At 37.2% G+C, this 22,209-nt stretch overlaps 1 protein-coding gene across 1 annotated transcript in view; it reads left to right on the top strand.

Moving 5' to 3' along the window:
* Positions 1-22,209, top strand: part of Mei4 (meiotic double-stranded break formation protein 4) — a 189,767-nt gene that overhangs the window by 17,613 nt on the left and 149,945 nt on the right. The window contains exon 2 of the mRNA XM_036193876.1: positions 21,867-22,112. Within this exon, the coding sequence (XP_036049769.1) occupies positions 21,881-22,112 (232 nt within the window). The 5' untranslated portion in view covers positions 21,867-21,880. The remainder of the gene's footprint in view (positions 1-21,866; positions 22,113-22,209) is intronic.

Below are 22,209 nucleotides of genomic sequence, written 5' to 3' on the forward strand. Positions count from 1 at the left end.
TCTTTACTTTAATATCTTTTTGGACCTAGTAACTGAAGACAAATGAACAGGTAAGGGGAGACAGATGTGCTGATGTGCAGTCTACAAATAGGGCAGGCTCTAGAGCCATGGTTCTCAACATTCCTAATGTTGTGACCCCTTAATACAGTTCCTCATGTTGTGGTGACCCCTAACCATAACATTATTTTTGTTGCTACTTCAGAACTGTGATTTTGCTACTGTTATGAATCATAATGTAAATATCTTTGTTTTCTGACGATCTTAGGTGATTCCTTGTAGTAGTTCAACCTCCAAAGGGGTCGTGACCTATATGTTGAGAACTACTTCTCTAGGGACACTAGAATGTCTACTTGTTCCCTAATGGGTAGAGTTCAGGAAATTCTCTTTAAGTCCTGAGCAGACCTTGTTTATTTCCATAAGATGGTTGTAGGATATTCACTGGGAGGTAGCAGTTTCCCAACAGATTTCTGTTCTGTCATTAGAGTAATGCACAGCAGATAGCTGACTGCCTGGCTTTATGGAAGAAAGCAACATAAGTCAGCAGAATGTCTCATTGTAACAGGTGATATGTCTATTGGCAGAGTGAACAGGGAAGAATGTCTTCATAGTCAAAAGGTATCTTGGGATGCAGAGGGAAAAGTCAGATATACTTTCCATACCCAGAGCGTTGACTCTAGACCTATGAATTATTGACATGTACTGTTATTGTTGGTGAATGTTTGCACATCTACTCAGATCAAATAATGCTGTCAGTCATTAGTGCTGTGTTAGGCTGTTCTGAGTTTAAATTTGCAGAATCATGATTGGGCAAGGTGCAGGAAAACTCTCGTGGCTGCTTACTTAAAGATATTTTTAATGTGTTTGGAAATGTTTTTTAATAACAAGGGTGCTTTTAGCAGTATTCTATGAATCTATCATCACTAAATACAAAAGCTTTGCAAATATGTCTGGCAAGGCAGATGATGACCAATGAGTACACTGTATCTTTACATACCATTTTATATCTGAAGGGAAAGGATATATATTTTAGGATAATACACATTTATCATGGATGTATGAAAATATCATAAGGTTTTTGTGAAGTATATTAGAAGTAAAATGATTTCACCAGGGGTATAATTTCAGCATAAACCTTAATTAGTAACAGAAATCACATTGAAACTTTTGTTAACAGATACCATTGTTTGGAAGTGAACATTAGGGTACAGATGTGAATAATTGTTTTTCACATAACATAAAGAGTGTGCTCGCTGATTGGTGTTAAGGAGGTAGGGAGGACAGGTCACTGTAATGGCTAATTGGATTAAGAAAAAAGAGCAAAAATAAGGAATTACATAGTCAAGAAACTTCTCAGGGTCCGTTCTCTTTCCAGATAAAAAGCAGTGTCATGGTAGCTCTGACAGCAGTAGGAAGAGTGCTACCCATGCTGCTGATGCAGTGACTGCGTGACAGGTGTGACTGTGACTTTAAGTTTTCACTCTTATTTATGCATGCAGTCTGTGTGTTCATGCACACAACACAGCACAGGTGTGGTGCCACATGGCATCTTGAGGAAGTTCTCTCCTTCTATCATATGGTCCCTGTGATTTAACTCAGGTCCCTTCGGCTTGGCACCAAGTGCCTATACTCCCTGAGCCATCTTGATGACCCTCATATTAATTTTTTAATCATGAGTTATTTTTGATTTAGACACAGTGTTATAAGATTACTATTACTATTTATATTTTTCATATACTGCCTGAAGTGAGATGTAAAAATTTCTCTGAGACATTCAGCAAGCAAAGGGAAGAGCTGGATTCAGCATGCAGGACATGGTTTGAGTTCTGTGGCTCAGGCCTTCTTCTAGACTGTCTAGTTCAGTATATCTCCTTACTTACATCTATTATTGCTAATGTAGCCTTCACCACCAAGGAGTTTCATTCTACTGGATAGAATCAATTAGGATCTCAGACTGTTCATGAGTACTTAGCATCTCTGGGAGCAGGGAATAACTGTGGGGCTCCCCTGTCTGAGAAGACGTCCAAGAAGAGGTGGACTTTGCCTTATGCTTTTAGCTTCTTACCACAACATATTGTAGGTTTTAGTGTATAGGTTCTGGTAAGCGTTTTATATCCTTGTGTTTTAAAGGTTTTGAGAACAGTTTAAAAATAGTTCAAATGTATGTGTACTTTTGATGTGGGAGTTCACATCAGAAACACTACCTTTCTAAGGTATCGTCAGCATATACGTGGAAGAGTGAGTTCTGAGAGGTCTCAGGAAGAACTGAAGGAAATATTCTGCTGAGGAAGACAGAGTACTGCTTTAAAAATGGTAACTCTACATTTTTGGTAGCATTTATAGTAAATGCTTCCTTTAGCAATTAGGTTAGATTTGAATATGTGAACCATATGAATTTGTTATTCTGATTCCATCTTTGGACACTCACTTTAAACACTTCTGAGTTCACCCAGAACTCAGTATATATTGTAAGATTTTCAGATATACAGGAAGGCAAATAAGATACAATAACCACAAGTCAGTGTGACCACTTCCTTGCTTTAAACCTAACTCTACAAACAAGAACAAGGTAAATTCCTTCCTCCTCAGTCTGCGGTAAAGTCCACCTATTGTGGAGGCTAAGGCAGTTCTACCTCATTTATTTTTATGCTAGTTAAGCTTATTTGTCTAAATATATCTATTTGTTTAGCTGTGACTATATTAGTAAATATTTTGCTCATGGATAATTTTTATTATATATGATGAAGTTGGGTATACTTGACCATTTCTCTATCCTACAAAGCGGATCTTTTCTGTGTTCACATAGTATTTTTCATGAATAGATTTTTGGTTTTTGACATAATTTGCCCACTTTTTCTAATATTTTTCACTTTCCTATTGATTTATATGTATTCTTTTGATGTGAATATGAATCCCTTATTTGAATATGTATTGAGAACACATTTCCTTAAGCCATGACGTACTTTTTTGCTGTTTAAATTGACTCAGTGGACAGAAGTTTGACATTTTAATGCAGTGAAATTTCTTTGCTATAGTTTATGTCCTGTTTTGGTTTTAAAAGACTTCCAATATGAGGTAATAAAACTTACGTTAAAGATATTCTACAAAGCATTTCCAATGCTAAAGATGAAGTGTCAAAAATTGGCCTACCACAGCCAATTAGAATATTGCTTAACAGTACCAGTTTAGCTAATACAAGGCAAAGTTCAATATGGTACCATCAATATTATGTATATAAATTTACTATTCAAAGTAGATACTTTATATAGATAAGACTTTAGGTAAGGAATGTATTTCTGAAATACAAAATTCTGATTATTAATGTAGAAAAGTGTTCATGTATATATCTGTATTTCCCTATAGTAAGCTTGTTTATAATAATATGTACTTTATCCCACTGATCTATGTATTCTGTCCATATTCTAATATAGTCAGTAGTGCCTAAATTAAAATATATGTTTTTTAAGTTTATCTTCAAGTAATATGTATCCCAATTTTGATGTTTTCATATTTATTTGGTGATTGTAATTTTATTTAAAATTTAAATTTGTTTCATTTGTTTCAATTTAGCTAATTAATTTTTTTTTTAGACAAAGTCTTGCTATGTAGCCCTAGCTGTCTGGATCTCACTGTGTAGACCAGCATGGCCTTGAACTCACAGAAATCTGCCGGCTCCCAAATGCTGGTATTAAAGGCATGCACTATTATGCCTATCTAGTTCATTAATTGTTTTTGAGACAGGGTTTTACTATGGACTGTTCTGGATCTTTCCTGGCTGTCCTGAAACTATTAATGTAAAATAGGCTGACTTTGAACCTATAATTGTTTTCCTGCCTCTGACTTCCAAGTGATTAGGATTGTGTATATAAATTAATTATAGGGATGAATTTAATATCTTATTAACATGTTTTCGAATCCATGACCAAAAACCTCTCAGTTTATTTAGAACTTTATCTGTCGTATCTATTGTTAAATTTATTCCAAGTTCTGTTTTTCTAATTAAAATTTGCATAGATAATGGAGTTGATTTTCTTTCTTATTCATCTTGTAGCTCTAATATATTCTCTCAAAAATTCTGGATGCCTTAAGATTCATTAGTTTTTCCAAGGACAATCACATCAATATTGATAAGGATAATTTTAAAAGATAATTTTATTCTTCTCTGATTGATATATCTTTATCTCTTTAGACTATGTTATTACCAGCAGAAATACAAAGAGTAGGCTACTGTTACTAGTTTGTTCTTTGTCTTTTTGGAAATCTGTTTCCACAAATGGTGTGGCTTTTGAGCCATGCCTCTTTCCTTCTAAATGATTGTGTGCATGTTGTACCTAGAGAATATTTTGATATATGAATCTCAGAATTATCAAAATATTTTTGAAGGGATTAAGATGATATTTTGCTTTTAAAATTGTTTTGCCAACACATTGACCTGTATTAGTGATTTTCGAGTGTTAAGCTAATCTTGAATTCATGGAGAAGCTTTTGTGATGATGGATTTGGTTTCCTAATATTTTGTAAAGGAATTTTGTATTTCAGTTCATGATTTATATTAGACTGTTTTTATTTACGTTTTTATAGCCTGGTTAAATGTATATATACACATTCATGCATATAATATCAATATGTTTTATTTATTTATGATTTATTATTATTATCATTACTTTTTTACATCCTGACCACAGTTTCCCCTACCTCCTCTCCTTCCAGTCCCTCCTCCCAACTCCCCTCTGCTCTCCTCATGTCCACTTTTCCTCTATTTCTATTCAGAAAAGGTCAGGCATGGATATCAACTAAACATGGTATATCAAGTTGCAGTAAGACTAGGTACCTCTCCTTGTATTAAGGCTGGTCAAGGCAACCCAAGATGAGGAATAAGGTCCCAAAATCAGGCAAAAGAGTCAGAGACAGCCCCTGCTCCCACTGTTAGGAGAACACCAAACTACACAACTGTAACATATATACAGAGGGCCTAGGTCAGTCCCATGCAGGCTCCCTGGTTCAGTCTTTGTGAACACCTGTGCGCCTAGGTTAGTTGATTCTTGTGATGTTCTTGACCCTCTGGCTCCTAACAATCCTTCCTTCCTGTATTCTGCAGGATTCCCTGACCTCTGCCTGGCAATGGATCTCTTCATCTGTTTCTATCAGTTGCTGGATGAAGTCTCTCTGATGACAGTTGGGCTAGGCACCAATCTAGGGGTATAGCAGAATATCATTAGGGATCATTATATTGACTTTTTAATTAATTAATTAATTTATTTATGTATTTTCTAGTTGTGTTAGGTTCTAGCCCAGATCTCTGGGCTATCCAGTCTTTGAGTCCTGGTGCTCCAGGCAATATCTGGGGCGGGCTTTCTCTCATACACGTGGGCCAGGCAATGCTTGGTCATTCCCATAATTTCTCTGTAACCTTTCTCCCAGCATATCACAGACTGTAGGCTCCAAGTTATGGGCCTGGGTTGGTGTCCCAGTCCCTGCACTGGAAGTCTTGCCTGGTGACAGGAGATGGCCAATTCAGTCTAATTATTCTCTATTGCTAGGAGCTTTAGCTGGGGTCATCCTTATAGATTCGTGTGAGTTTTATTACTTTTCTTGGTTTTTGCTCTTTTGGGGGGCCTGTTACCCAGCTCCCAAGTAAATCACACAGAGACTTATTCTTATTTATGATTGTCCAGCCTTAGCTTGGCCTGTTTCTTGCCACCTCCTTAATGTAAATTATCCCATCTATCTTTTGCCTCTTGGCTTTTACCTTTCTCTATTCCTGTATAATTTTCTTTGTTTCTTACTCCATGGCTTGCTATGTAGCTGGGTGGCTGGCCCCTGGGTCCTTCTTCTTCTCTGGCTACTTCTTTCTTCCTCCCAGATGTCTCCTTCTATATATTCTCTCTGCTTGCCATCCCTGCCTACCCTTCCTCCTGTCTTGCTTTTGGCTGTTCAGTTCTTTATTAGACTATTGGGTGTTTTAGACAGGCACAGCTTCACAGAGTTAACAAATGCAACATAAACAAAAGTAACACACCTTAAAATAATATCCTATGACATAGTAACACTAGGTTTCTACCTCACCCTAAAATGCCCCCTTTTCCAGTCGTCTTTCTCCAACCTCAACCATCCCTCCTGTTCCCAAGCCCACCTCCTGTCCTCTTGAAAAAATCTATTCTATTTCTGCTCTCCAGGGAATTTCAAGTGTCTCCCCTTGTGCCATCCTTGTTATTTCCCCGCTCTGGGTCTGTGGATTATAGCATGATTATCCTTTACTTGAAAGCTAAAATCCACTTATGTAACATATTTGTCTTTCCTTACTCAGGATGATTTTTTTTCTTGTTCTATCTATTTGCCTGAAAACTTCATGATATCATTGTTTTTAACAGCTGAGTAATACACTATTTGCGTAAATGTACCACATTTTCTTTATACATTCTTTGGTTGAAGGACATCTAGAATTTTTTTTTTTTTTCAGTTTCTTTCTATTGTGAATAAAGCTGCTGTGAACATAGTTGAGCAAGTGACCTTGTGTTAGAATGAAGCATCCTTTGGGTATATGCTCAAGAGTGGAATAGCTGGGTCTTGAGGTAGATCGATTCCCAATTTTCTGAGAAACTGCTTCCCCCCCCATCTTTTTTATTAAAATTGTTAAGATGTATTCTGTACCTTATCACTTTGAAAACTTTAGGTTTAAGTATTTACAGTTGCTTCTTAATGTTTTGTTCGATTCTGTGGTGGAATCATGAGGGCATGCTGTCTTTGAGTGTGGCAGTGTTCTTGGTAAAAATCCAATGCCCTTAGTAGATGCAGACTGAATTGTTTGTTTATTTTAGTATTTTAGTGAGTCTTAGTATCTTTTTTCTATATATTTATTTGATATGAAGTTGTCAAATTTATTAGCATAGATTGTACATTGCTTCCTTTGCTTTGTTCAAAGTATGTTTTCCACTTTAAAAGTCTATTTGTTAGCATGCCCAGTAGTAAGTTTATTATGACACTTTCATATATGTGTAGCATATATGATGTATATATATATATCAATGTCTATTAATACGTTATTCTAATTTGCCCTCCCTCCTCTGTCCACTACCTGCTCCTTCTTGCACTCCCTTTCTCCCCTCAACTTAACCTTTCTTTCGCTTTTATGTCATAAACCTTTTCCTACCTTTTTCCCTCTGCCTCCTCCCCTTTTTCAAGATCTCTTCTAGCTCATGGTTTCTTTTATGCTTATTTCAGGACCTATGCTCACAGATACTTTATGTAAGTACACACACACATTCATAAAATTAGGTCTAGAGTTGGATATGAAGAAAAATATGCATTATTTTTCTAAATATGACTTATTTCTGTCCCTTTATATGGAATATCATGGTTTCATTTTTTTTGACAGCTGAATAAAATTCCATTTTTGCCTATGGTGTGTACATGTGTGTGTGTATATGATGCTTTCTTTATCCATTTATGTGTTGATAGACAGCTAGACAAGTTTCTACTTTGTATACCATTGAGTGGTATAGCAATGAACATGTATGGACATTTGATGTTTATTGTTTGGGTTTTTTAATATGATTTAGGCATGTGACACTACACTAGGATCGTAATCCAGTTTGCCTTGAAATAGAAATCCAAGCAGGAAAAAGGATTAGGATATTGTCTTAGAAAAACAAAGCACTGAAAGAGGCCTGGAAACACTGTCGGTTGCTGGCAGGAATTTGTAGTTCCCTTCAGGAGATTTCAGAGGAACAGGGTATGTTTTCAGATTTAAAAATGAGTGCGAGGGATGCCGGGTGGTGGTGGTGGCTGCGCACACCTGCAATCCCAGCACTCGGGAGGCAGAGGCAGGTAGATCTCTGTGAGTTTGAGGCCAGCCTGGTCTACAGAACTAGTTCAGGACAGGCTCCAAAGCTACAGGGAAACCCTGTCTCAAAAAAAACAAAACAAAACAAAAAAACAAAAAAAAAACCAAAAAACAAAAAACAAAAACAAAAACAAAAAACAAAAAACCAAAAAAACAAAACAGGGTTGGGGATTTAGCTCAGTGGTAGAGCACTTGCCTAGCAAGCGCAAGGCCCTGGGTTTGATCTTCAGCTTAAAAAAAAAAAGAGTACGAAGGAAAATGTTTCTGTGTGGTTACTTATTTTTTTCCCCTTGAGTTCATATCCTCACATTATATAAAAATGAAGTTCAAGTTGGTGTCACATAATAGGAAAAGATGGGTTTTTTGTTTTTGTTTTTGTTTTTGTAATGCAGTATTTGCAAATTGGACCTTATTTGGATGGGGTCACATTTATGCATTCTTGGAAACTTGCCTCTTTATCTTGCCTCTAGTCTTTTATCCTTCAAAACTGAATACCTGGCTTAGCTGTTCCTTGGAAGCCAGCTGCCTCTCTCTCCTGGGATTGGGGGAAGTGCTTTGCTACTTTTTCTGGCTGTTTTTAGTCTATGTTTGGCACTTCATTTTTATGATGTGCAGCTTTTGTGTGATGTAGAGTACAGTGTTTAAATAATACAGATTTGTGGAATTTATGGGCTTGAGTCATATAGTTCCTCAGATATTTTATATACCTTGCAATTAACGTGGGTTTTTTGATATATTTTCAGGATTATGCCTATTTCACTCTATGAAATAGTGTAACTGAGAGGTGCTGATAATTCCTCTAAACTTTTTAATTTTTTTTTTTTTTTTTTTTACTATGCCTAAGTAGTGACCTTCTGCATCTATTTCTTTTTTGGGATCTATGAATTAGAAGCTGATGGTAACATAGTATGTTATTTGTTGTGTAAGCCAGTGTACTTTTTGGTAATTTATAAAATGTCTAGCTGGGCGGTGGTGGTGCACGCCTTTAATCCCAGCACTTGGGAGGCAGAGCCAGGTGGATCTCTGTGAGTTCGAGGCCAGCCTGGGCTACAGAGTGAGTTCCAGGAAAGACGCAAAGCTACACAGAGAAACCCTGTCTTGAAAAACCAAAAAAAAAAAAAACAAAAAAAACAAAAAAAAACTTGTCTGTGATACATCTTTCCATGTGTGTTTCTGCAAGAGTTCAAGGAAAATGCATTCTATAGCAAAGAAGGAGTGGGAAGGAGAGGTTGGGGGCATGTAAAACCAAACCAGTGAAACAGCAGTAGGAGGCTTAGAGTCCATGGTGAGTTAACTCTTCTTTTTTAACAAGGGAAAAAAAAGATAGCTGTCTTGTTTTGATTGGACTGAAACAGAAATAGAAAGAAAAGAAAGAAAGAAAGAAAGAAAGAAAGAAAACTGAATAGAGCGCGCCGTTTTATCTTTCCCAGCCTCCCATCTCCAGACTCTGCTAGGAAGGCTTTTAAAGCTGCCTTAATAATTAAAGTAGACAGAGCTGAAATCTTAGGAACTCCTGATTCTTTTATGTGAAACTTCACATAATGTTAATCGGCTGAGCACTTCCCAGTAACTCTGTGCTGAAACTATAGCAATCATTAGGGAATTTGTCAGCTGGATCTAGCCCAAAAATTAAATATTAGATGTTCTTCAAACTTAAGTGAACTAATTCTTTTAAAAATCTCATCATAACTTACTGTTTTGGTATTTCCAGTGCTCTGCTGACCCAGTACGGATATTTGATGAGTGCATATTTCCCTATCGTTGTTCATAGGTATTTCTTTGGCTGTTTTGACTTCTCTGACCACATTCATCTCAGTGGCTCTAGGAATGTTTTACCAGTGTCTTTGAGTTTGTTGTTTTATAGGAATAAAGCTCTCTGCTGCTTCGTTCTAAACCGGTGATTCTCAGCTTCCTAATGCTTCATCTTTTAGTACAGTTCCACATGTGGTGGTGACCCTCACCATAAAACTATTTTCATCGCTACCTCATAACTGTAATTTGCTGTTGTTATGAATTGTAATGCAAATATCTGTGTTTTCCTATGGTCTGAGGTGACCCCTATGAAAAACTTGTTCAACTTCCAAAGGGGTTGTGGCCCACGGGATGAGAAATGATGCTCTAAACCCATGTTCCATTTTCTATTTCTGAAACTCACCTCTATTTATTTTTCCTACATCTCATAATTAATGAATATTCCATATATGAACATTGTATTATATTATTTAATAAGCAACTATACATACATACATACACACACACACATATATAATTGTGTACATTGGAATAGTTTGACATTTGTACATATTGGGAAATCAGTAAATCAAACTAGTTCATATATCCTCACATAAGGTTTTGTGCTAAAAAATATTTAAGATCTATCAGTAATTTTTAAGTTTATATTGTTATTGATGATAATCTACATTATTAATCATATTCCCAGGGTCCCTACAATTTATTCACTCAAAGTGAAACTTTCTTTCTTTTTAATTAACATTTCATCACTACCCATCAATACTCATTCTATTCTCTACTTCTATATGCTTCACTTTTTAAACTGGTGATATATTTTATATCTCTCTCTCTCTCTTTTATCTCTTTGTCCTTTCCTTTGTTCCTGATCCAAATGATACTGCATTTGTCTCTCTGGCCTGGTTTATTTCATTTGCAATATATTTCAAATTCATTCATGCTTTCTCAAATGGTAGAATGTCTTTCTTTTCTGAGACTTAATCTTATTCCATAATCCATACATATACTTCTTTCTCATTAATTTGATAGGCAAACACCTGCTGTTTATTGACATGAAGTTTTTTCTTTTCTCTTTTTTTAAAAATATATTTATTTTATTTTATTTTTTCATACAGATATTTGTGTTTTAATTTTACATATTAGCCATGGGTGTTAGTTATTTATGGTGCTCTTACCCTGCGAGGAACACATCCCTAACACGACAAATCCACAGAAGAGCTGTTTATTAATATAGGATAGAGGATAGAGGTCACAGGCCTGTGTGAAGCACACACATGAGTGAGGAGAGGAGAGGAGAGAGAGGAGGAGGAGAGGAGAGAGAGAAGAGAAGAGAGAAGAGAAGAGAGAGGAGAGGAGAGAGAGAGGACCTGTGCAACATGGCACTGGCTTTTTAAAGAATGAGCCGCGCATGTGTACAGGACCGCATGTGGCTACTCCACGCATGCACGTAGATTACATGGCCGGGTGCGCTTTACACAACCATGTAAAGCCATGGAGTCCTAGTCACGTGAGATGTTCTGACCTGGAAATGGCTATTTTGAACCGGAAATAACTAGGCGGTCTGCCGGGAAAGCCCAACTAAGTGGACATGTTGTGATTTCCTATCAATGGGTTACCCTGTTCTCCCCCACTCTCGCACCCACCCTCTTTCCCATCTCCTCCAGGGCCAAGACTCCCCTGAGGATTCATTTAAACCTGGTGGATTCAGTACAGGCAGGTCCAGTCTCATCCTTCCAGGCTGAGCAAAGTGTCCCTGTATAAGCCCCAGGTTCCAAACAGCCAGCTCATGCACTAAGGACAGGTCCGGGTCCCACTGCCTGGATGCCTCCCAAACAGTTCAAGCTATTCAATTGTCTCACTTATCCAGAGGGCCTGATTATCTTCCTTCATTTTCCTCTTTTCTTTCCTTTCCCATCCTTCCTTCCTCCCTCCCTCCTCTCCTTCTTTCTCTCTGTCCCCCATCCCCACCCTCTTTTTTTTTTTTTTTTTTTTAACAGTACTTGGGATTCATCTCAGGGTAAGGTGGGCTCTCTAGCACAGAGCTCCACCTACTTAGACTCTTGTCTTTTGGGTAATTCATTCTCCTAGGCATGAAGTAACATCTAATTGGTATATAACCTGCATTTCTCTGATGATTTATAGTGTAGAGCATTTTATCATGTATGAGTTGGCTATTCGTATGTCTTCTTTTGACAAATGTCTATTTAGGCCCTGTCCACTTTCTTTTGGGTTGTTTTCTTTCTATTGAAGTGAGTTCTTTTCATATCTGGCATATTTAATGCATCACCAGGTGTATTTTTCCAAATACATATGTTTTATTTTTATTCTGTTGTTTGTTGCGTTGGCTTAAGACAGTTTTAGCATGATACAATCCCATTTGTTTACTTAATGCCTTTTTTTTTGGCCCGTTTTCTGCAGTCCGACTTGAAAACTCTTAATAGAAATTTAAAAACATCCTTTGCAAGTGTTTTCTTCCAGTATATTTGAAATTTCAGCTTTTACATTTAAATATTAAGTACACTTTGAGGTGATTTTGTGTATGTGGTGAGATGAGTACTTTATTTTAAAAAATAATTTTAAAATGTAATTTATATTATTTCTATTATTTAATATATATTTAATTTAATATATATTAAAATTTGAAAATTTCATTTAATGTGTTTTGGTCATATTCACCTCCCATCCCTCAGTTCCTGGGTCTACCTGCCCCTTCTCTATCCACCAACTTTGTGTCCTCTTTTTAATTTTTTCTTAAAATTTACACGTACCAAGTAAATTCGTGCTGCCCATAGTATGTGACTCTTGGATGTGTGGCCACCCACTGAGCATTGGTTGGCTTACCAGGTGCCACGTTCTTAAAGAAAACTAACTCTTCCTCTTTTAGCAGCTATCAGTTCCCAAAGGAATCTGAGCTAGGGTCTTTTTTTTGCCTCCCCTCTCTGTGATGGAATTTGGTCTGTTTGGAACTTGCATAGACCTTATGCTGCTGTCACACCTGCTCTGGCTTCTTTTGTGCAAACATCCTGTTATGTCTGGATAACGCTGTTTCCTTTTCGCCATCCACCATGTCTCACTCTTAAAGTCTTTCTATCTTCTGTTCCACAATGATCCCCAAGCCTTGCGAGGAGGGGTTGCAATACAGGTGTCCTAGTTAGAATGAGCATGCTGTAGTCTCATATCCTCTGCACTTTGACCAGAGGTGGGTCTCTGTGTTAATTACCATCTACTGCAAATAGATGCTTCTCTGATGAGGGTTGTGAATTGCATTAATGTGTAGGTCCCCAATATGTCAAGTCATTAGAAGTCAGTTTAAAAATGTGCCCATTTGGCAGAATAATAGTAGTAGGTTCTCTTCTAAGGTCTATGACCCATATAACCACAGGTTATTGGCCTCAGTAACCATGCCAAATGTGGGTTTCTTGTGAAGTTTGCCTTCAGTTGAAATGGACAAAAATCCCATGATGTTTGTGCTCCATTGCACTAGTGGGTATGTCTTGCAGGCTGGTTGTTATTGTAGTTCCTAGAGCTCACAGCTGGGGTGAGATTGATGATTAATTTTCTCCTCTGGTAGTGTGCATACCCTCTTCCAGCACTATATAAGCTATCCCGTAAGGATGACCTGGCCTTCCAGGTCGATGCCAGATTTCTCTATGTACTCAAGTATGTGTTATCTTCAGCAATAGAGTCTTACTTCTAAGTCCCAGAGGGTGACCAAGATCATTGGCAATATCCTGTGATATGTGGGTATCTGTGTGACCTCACTGGCCAACCCTTCCAGAGGAGGTAAACTATTTCTGTCACTGGACTTTTTATTTGTTAGCCTGTGGTGTCTAATTGGGGAATTGTTGCCATGTTAGAGCCTAATCTCCATGAATATATTTTTGTATATATATTTTAGGAAGCTTCTACAGTAGTAGATTCCTATATGATTTTTTAAAAGACCTTTAGCTCTGTCCCTCCTTATGTATTCCCTCCTCTATTCTGCCCTTGCATTCCCCACCCCCAATTTAATCCTTCCTATTTTATTCTTTTTAAAAATAGTCCTATAAGTTTTACATTGAAAAGTATAGCATGGGGAAAGTTTCTATAGGATTAATACAGAGGCAGTTTTGTGTTTTACATGTTTATTGTGAACATTTGGGAACGTAGGATGATATAAATAAGAAATTATTATCATTCATTCTTAACTCACTCAATATGTAAGTCCATCTTCTTCATTCCCATTTCTTTTATTCTTATATTTCTTTTGCTCACTTTCTTTTTTTCCTCTTTTAACTCCAAATCTCCATGTATGTTTTCTATCAGAATTTTTTTAAAAAATGCTATCTTACTAATTTATGTTCTACTTTGTAGTCAATGCCTTGTTGGTCATGTTTTCCCATATTTAAAAAAAATCTAAAAATAATTTTCCTTAATTTGATTATATATAATAATTCCATCATTGTATATAATAATTTAATCGTTATTAGCTGTTCAGCTTGATGACAGGCTTTTTTTTTGATAAACAAAATCTATGAGTCATTTAGAGGAGTAATTTTCATCTGTAGCTGTGGATGCTTTGTAAAGGCAAACCCAATTTATATTGCAAGGACAAAGGTCAGAACTCTTTTGTAGATGCTTAGAACAGATTAGGAATTGATTCTTGTGGATAAATATTATAAATTCTTACTACTATGATGGAGTGAGCTGTGGCTTTTGTTATTAAAGGATTTTCAGTAGTGTTCTTGGAAATTAAGCAACTTTAGAATCTTGGATTATACTTGAACTGTTTTGGTAGTTCAGCAGTTTTGATCATCAATATCATGTTACAGTTCATTTTGGGAACGGAAGAGAGAGGGCTAGTACAGTTACAGAAACCATGTTGACAAGGTAGCATTCATTGCCAGATGGAGAAGACAGGGACCATAGGAACCCACTAGATTAGTATTCCACAGCTCAATGGAGGATTTTTTATGGTAAGGACTGCTCCCAAGTGGAAAGAAAAATCCCATATAAACTAATGAAATATAATAAACTTTATATTTCAAACTACCAAGAATTCAAAGACACCAAAGACTTACTCGGGGAACATTAAATGTTCATTTTAATTATTTACTATATTTATTTGGTTATAAGTTGAATTTAAAAAGGCTCTCTGGAGATAGTTAGGAAACTAAGGTTCTTTCCAGTTACAACAACAAATTCTCTAATTCTCTAGATATCAATGGGGTGTCTAATAATTCAGTTCATTTCTGACCCCTGTAACCCAAAGGCAATGTTAGACTGCACAGGTGTTATGGCTCAGCTACAAAGACTCAGGTGCCTGATGCAGGATCTTCAGATTACCTGTGTCCTGACCAACTAAATAAGGGATTTCATAATCTACTAATCAGAAAGTAAATAATGCTGTTTAGAGTGTGCCACAAAGGATTCATGTTGTGGATGTTGTGGAATACTGGTTAAAAATGTATTACATTTGTTTATGCTGTAGAACATTTGTTTAATGATGCAAAACTGTGTTGCATTCTTTTCTGCTGCATTTGTTTATCTCTGTGAAGCTGTGTTACTGTGCCTGTGTAAAACACCTGATGGTCTAATAAAGACCTGAACAGCCAATAGCAGGGCAGGAGAGGAATAGGTAGGGCTGGCAGGTGGAGAGGATACATAGAAGGAGAAATCTGGGAAGAGAAGATAGAAGAGTGGGAAAAGGAGGAGGAAAGGAGGACATCAAGGGCCAGCCACCCAGCTACACAGCCAGCAACAGAGAAAGAAAGAAAGAAAGAAAGAAAGGAAGGAAGGAAGGGAGGGAGGGAGGGAGGGAGGGAGGGAGGGAGGGAGGAAAAAAGAAAGACAGAAAGAAAGAAAGAGAGAGAGAGAGAAAGAAAGAAAGAAAGAAAGAAAGAAAGAAAGAAAGAAAGAAAAAAGGAGAGGTATGTAGAATACAGAAAGATAAAAGACCAGAGACAGAAGGTACCTGGGATAATTTAAGCCAAGCTAAGGCTGACATTCATAAGAAAGAACAATTCTCTGTGTATTTATTTGGGATCTGGGTAGTGGGCCCTTCAAAGAGCAAAGATTGAAAAAACAACAACAGATTCGTGCCAGGAATGAATGGAAGAGACACTAATGGCCCCTGTGGTGTGGAATGCACAAAGCTGTGATACTCATTTTGTATGCAGTATCCTCCTATCCTCTTGATGTGTTTATTAGCCTGGAGTCTCTCTATTCTCCTTTGTTTAAATTTTTTTTTTCTTTCTTTTTTTTTTTTTAAAGTTATTTGTTGCTCTAGGTGTCACTAGGTAGGCAAGACCCATTATTATCCCAGTCTTCTGCCTCTGCTCTTCCCCTGATGTTGAGATGGGAGTTGCTAATGACAATTCCAACTGTCTAATTATGGTTGGTGTCTCTGGCACTCGGTCTCCATTTGGAAATTGCTGGGAATTACATCATTAGAATGTAAATATCTATTACCACTTGGGAGTTTCTAATCCCAAGGATTCAGGAGCTTTGTGTCAAAATCTGGGGACAAAGCCCAAATATATATTTTATATGTTATAGAAGCTTGTACTTCTTTCATAAGATTTTAGGACAAATAGAATTGTATGGCTACCAGAAAATTAAAAGACACAACACACACACACACACACACACACACACACACACACACACACACACACATCCCAAGGAGCCCAGTCTGGTTGTAGTTTGTAGTCTGTATGTGTTCTCAGTTTGATTTCTACCCCACAACTCTGCACCAGGCATCTCTGTTAGCAATTGTTTCTGCTCATTTGTGATTCAGTTCTAATTAATGTTCAGACCCTGATTTATTAACAAACCAAAGAACTTAGCAGTTTGATTTTTTTCTGATTAATAATATCATGGTTTAAAGACAAATCTCATAAAAATTATAAAAATCAGAACATGAATTCAATCAAATGACTTAAATCAATTAAGCATTTCTGCATGATGTTTGGGGAGTTGGCTGTTTTTATGATCTAGGAAACTTTTCACTCTGATACTACCAAACTATTTTTCTAGTTTTTCTTTCTAGGTTAAATTCCCACTATTCCCACTTGCATTTGAGAATTTTTTCTAACTGAAACAAACTTATATAGGTTCTAGTGGTGTGTGTGTGTGTGTGTTTGTGTGTGTGTGTGTGTGTGTGTGTGTGTGTGTGTGTGTGTGTGTTCGATATTGTTAATATACAAGCAAGGTTCCTTCTTCAGGGAAGATCATCCGTGTGTCTGTGATCTGCTTCTCTGAGATTAGTAACAGGGGTCTGAGGCCTTAGCCCTATTCCTGACACAACAGATGGCTGGTGAACCAGCAAATGGAATGACAGTTGCCAAAGTCAAAATGAGTGGGGTTGTAATTCTAGTCAGCATGTCCATCTCACTGGTATGCAGTCTTTGTTGTCTGTATTCAGCAGTGGTAAAAGATTCCAGAGTGTCACTGTGCTGTCATTTTGGAAACGTACTCTTTAATAATTTAATATCATGTGATACTTGGTCATTGAAAATAACTAGGATAACAGACAAATGTAATTATAAAAATCAATAATGTTACAGTTACATATTAAGTACTAATTTACAGTTTTTGTGTTTCTGTTTTTTATGTAAGTGGGGCCTTTACTGTATTTGGATTTTTTGTACTCTCATTTACTTAAGTCAGTGCATCATTAATACTTTTGCATCCAAATAAAGCATTTCCTACTAATATCTTCTTTTGGGTGACTAAGTAACAGTGACATTTCCAATCCTGACTTTAACTATTCAGTTTTCCACCCGAGTTTTCCATGTGAAAACAGCACTGTGAAAAGCATATTGCACACAGAGTTGTGCGTTCAGCACAATGTTAGTGAATCATTAAAGGCTGGGGAGATTGTTGAGTTATGAGGACTCAAGTTCAGATCTCTAAGACCCATCTACAGAGCAGGTGTGTCAGTGTGCATCTATAATCATAATGCTGGGGAGGCAGAGACAGGAGGATCCCTGGGCTTTAATGGTCAGTTTGTTTAACTAATGGGTAAGATCCTTGGGTCAGTAAGAGAGACTGTCTCAGAAAATAAGTGGAGAATTGATAAAGAAGATACCCAACATTGATTTCTGGATTTCACATGTACATGCACAATTAGAATACTTGTCACAGTGTGCCATTTTATTTCCCAATGGCAGGTTATCAGATAGGTACATGTGACTGTGGGTGGGGGTAAATCTGAGGAGTTTGATCATTTTCTCAGATCATTTTTAAGTACACTGAATTAGTGGTTTATGGGTTATCCAGGAAGGATACACAGATGGGTCTTAGGCAGCTATAAGGAAGGTAGGGCATTATAACTGGTTAAAATTAATTAGCAGAGATTTTTGAGCAGGAAAGAACTTGGGCAGTGTAGCCCTACCATAGTGGAAGATAGTCCTGAGAAATTGACGTTAATAAAATGTAAGGTATAATGTGAAATTGTGTTGTTAGTATCAATGTGGTAACCAGGCACACTGAATTTATATATATATAAAGTGCTGTGGGATGTCTTTCTGTATGCTGTGAATATTTGTTGTTCTGATTGGTTAATAAATAAAGCTGCATTGGCCCATGACAAGGCAGCTGGAAATCCAGGTAGATATATGGGAAGAAGAAAGGCAGAGGAGAGACATGCCATCCCACTGTCTAGGGAATAGCATATAATGGCACACAGGTAAAGCCACGGAACACATGGCAACATATAGATTAACAGAAATGGGCTTAGTTTAATTGTAAGAGCTAGTCAGTAATCAGCCTGAGCTAATGGCCTAGCAGTTAAAATTAATATAAGCTTCTGTGTGTTTATTTGGGTCCTGAGTGGCTACGAGACTGGGTGGGAATTTCTGACTACAATAAAGATACCTAAATGCACAAGTGCTTCATATAAAATGGTTTACTATTCGCATATAATCTATGTATATCATCCTGTGTACTTCAGATCATCATTACAATACCTAAGCTTGGGAATACTATACAGAGTTGTTGCATGACATTGATTAAAACAAGAACCATCTGTACATGTTCAAAATATATATAAGTTTTTATTCAAATGGCTGCGATCTGCAGTAGGCTGAATGTATGCAATGGAAGTGGAAACTGCAGGCGTGAGCAGTTACTGTACATTTTTACTACACAGTAAACATTTTTATAGTATGTTTTATTGTAGTTAGAGTATTCCTGCCTGGCCCAGTCAGGACAAATCTCTCTTACCCACCAGTCCCACAGTCGCTCAGACCCAACCAAGAAAACACACAGAGACTTACGTTGTTTACAAACTGTATGGCCGTGGCAGGCTTCTTGTTATCTACTTCTTCTATCTTAAATTAACCCATTTCTGTTAGTCTATACTTTGCCACGTGGCTCGTGGCTTACCAGTGTCTTTACATGTTGCTTTCCATGGCGGCGGCTGGTGGTGTCTCCCTCCAGCCTTCTACTTTCCAGAATTCTCTTCTCTCTTGTCCCACCTATACTTCCTGCCTGGCCACTGGCCAATCAGAAATTTATTTACACAGAGCGATATCCACAGCACTTTTTTTTTTTTTTTTTTGGAAAAGAGTCTCTGCTTTTGTTTCCACAGAAAGCCAGAGGCTGTGGATTTGTTCCAGATTAAGATACATCAGGTTTGATCAGCCAAGACCACCTGAAATGTCTCTGATGACACCATGGCCCAGATGATCTGACATCCAGAATGGTTTCAAGGCAACTGGCTCAGAGGTTCACCCTAATGGACTACTCTATAATCCAAAAATTTTCTTTTTGTCCCCATAAGATGCAGCGCCCCCCTCCAGCAGGAAGTAGTAAGAGAAACTACATCCACATTCCCAAAATTATCAAGCTGGCTTTGGAGATGGAATTGGCTCACTCCTTCTCTAAACCCAGACATATTGCTAAAAGAAAAGGTTAAGAGATTCTTGTGTCCCAAATCAGAAGAGCCCTCTGGTGTGGGACAGAGAAAATCCAATATTTTTCTTTAAAGCAGGTTGATTATAAATGTGATCTCTTTCTAAAGAAGAAAAGGGGATATGATATAGATATAATAGGATGAAAGGGTAGATTAAGGATGGAACTTACTTCTAAAGAGCAACAACTTGTTTAAAATGTTTTATGTTGGTATAGATTTTAGTCTATTGATACAAACTTAAAGTTAATTTTGTTATACTATGTATATATTTCTACTCGTGTTTAAGGTATTGTGTTTGTATAGCTCATTTAAAATTGTAATGGATAATTAAAAATAGATTAATAATTAATCATCTGTGATAATCATACTCATAGCCATGTTAGTTAAGTCTTCTAGGTATACATAGAGATATTTCAGGTAGATAGGTAATCTTCAAATACTTCAAAGACCTTCAGAATATGGCATTTAAAATATTTTTAAAATTTAGACTTTCTGGACAGTGAGACATGTCTGCTCCTGGCAGCACCGATTTGCTTCAGAGAGGAAGATGGGCATTGAAAACACTTAATATCTTATCTTCACCTTGGCAAAAATAGCCATTTGGGCTAGAAACTGTTCTTGCCTGGACTGCTTGATCGACTGGACATGCAGGACCCATAGAAAGGTGACCACTAAACTTTGCTTGACAAAATGGTCCTTCAGGTTCCTGCTTCGCAGAGGAAATGGCCAGACATTCTACAGGACACTGAGAGAAGTGACCAAGAGACTCTAGCCCTGTGGGCTGAAGACAGATGCCCCAACTTTACAAAGGAACATTAGGTGACTGTCCAGGCTGCCAGCTGTCTCTGTCTACTCTTGCAAGACTCCTGAAAAATGCTTACATCCTTCTCCCGGTTCTCAGGTAATATTATATCCTTCTGAGGTCTTTGATGTGGTTGAAGACTAGATAGTTATAATTTCCTCAGTTATGATACAAGATAAGATAGATATAAAACCTTAGACTCACAAATATAAGATAGATAGGATATCTTCTTTAATATTGTAACTGTAATTCTTACTAGATAATTGTTTTGTTATATGTAATTGTACTATGTAAAAGTTAAAACCTTCCTTTAAAAAAAAGAAAAGGGGAAGTGCTGTGGATATCGCTCTGTGTAAATAAATTTCTGATTGGCCAGTGGCCAGGCAGGAAGTATAGGCGGGACAAGAGAGAAGAGAATTCTGGAAAGTAGAAGGCTGGAGGGAGACACCACCAGCCGCCGCCATGGAAAGCAACATGTAAAGACACTAGTAAGCCACGAGCCACGTGGCAAAGTATAGACTAACAGAAATGGGTTAATTTAAGATAGAAGAAGTAGATAACAAGAAGCCTGCCACGGCCATACACTTTGTAAACAACGTAAGTCTATGTGTGTTTTCTTGGTAGGGTCTGAGCGACTGTGGGCCTGGTGAGTGAGAGAGATTTGTCCTGACTGGGCTAGGCAGAAAAACTCCAACTACATTTTATGTTCAAAGCCTCTGTGGTAATCTAGTAAAATATGGTGGAAGTCACAATGTACTTACTCTTCAGTGGAGATGATGTTTAAACTAATGAATTAAACTAAGGGTCATCATGCATCAGTTTCTCCCTTTCAATGTATTCATACTGGAAGACTGAGATGTTAATGGTCTGGAAACATATACTTCGGGCAGCAATTGGAATAGTTGGAAGTGCAGGATCAAACTTCAACAATGCAAATATATGAAACATATTTTTTTGCTTATTTGAGATTATAATATAATTACAATGTTTTCCCCTCTCATTTTCTCCCTCCAAAACTTCCCATATACCCGTCCCTAGCTCTCTTTTAAATTTATGGCCTTCTCATTCATTAATTATTGTTGCATGCATAGGTGTTTATGTGTGTACATATTGCTAAATACAACCTGCTCAGCCTATATAATGTTACACTTGTGTATGTTTCTAGGGCTAACTATTTGGATTGGATAACCAGTTGTGTTCTTCACTGGGGGAGACTGTTTCTTCTACTCTTAGTGTTCCTTACTTTCCTGTAGTTCTTTGCCTCTAGTTGAGGACTCTGAGATTGTCTTTCCTAGTTATGTCAGAAGCCACAGTTACACTGTCTCACTAATATGACTACCTAAACATGAATTGAACAAGGACAACCAAAGGCCTGCTAAAGCAGATGGGGAAAACTCATGAGGTCTCATACAAATTTTTTTTTTTTTTATTCCTGAGAATTTTGTTTCTGTTGCTTAGAACCAATTTATAATTATAAACTTTTAATTAGCACTACTCTGGAAGCTCAATTTTGTTCAAATAAAACATGCTGTTAAAATTAAAAGGAAATTTTGTAACTTCTTTTCATTATATGGTAGGGACAAAAGCCAAGATGGATATTCAGACATGGTATTTGAAAACTTCAAAGCTGGCGCTGGCTTTGGCGATTATCCACTCGAAACCAGCAGACAAAAGCAGCAGAGAATATACAGAGCACCTTGCCACCTTGGTGACCCAGCAGGAGTCCAAATGGAAATCAAAAGTTGAAGCTTTAGAAGCTGAAGTTCTGCTATTACGTCAAAAACTGTTCCTGAGTAGGATTTCTTCAGGATTGCTGAAGAATGGTGAGTATGTGAAATCACTTTTCAGTAATGTATACACCTATTATTACCATAATTTGCTAGAAATTTATTACAAGAACCTGAGAATGTTTATTTCTCC

The sequence above is a fragment of the Onychomys torridus genome, chromosome 7 (genome assembly GCF_903995425.1).
Source record: "Onychomys torridus chromosome 7, mOncTor1.1, whole genome shotgun sequence".
Taxonomy (NCBI): Eukaryota; Metazoa; Chordata; class Mammalia; order Rodentia; family Cricetidae; genus Onychomys; species Onychomys torridus.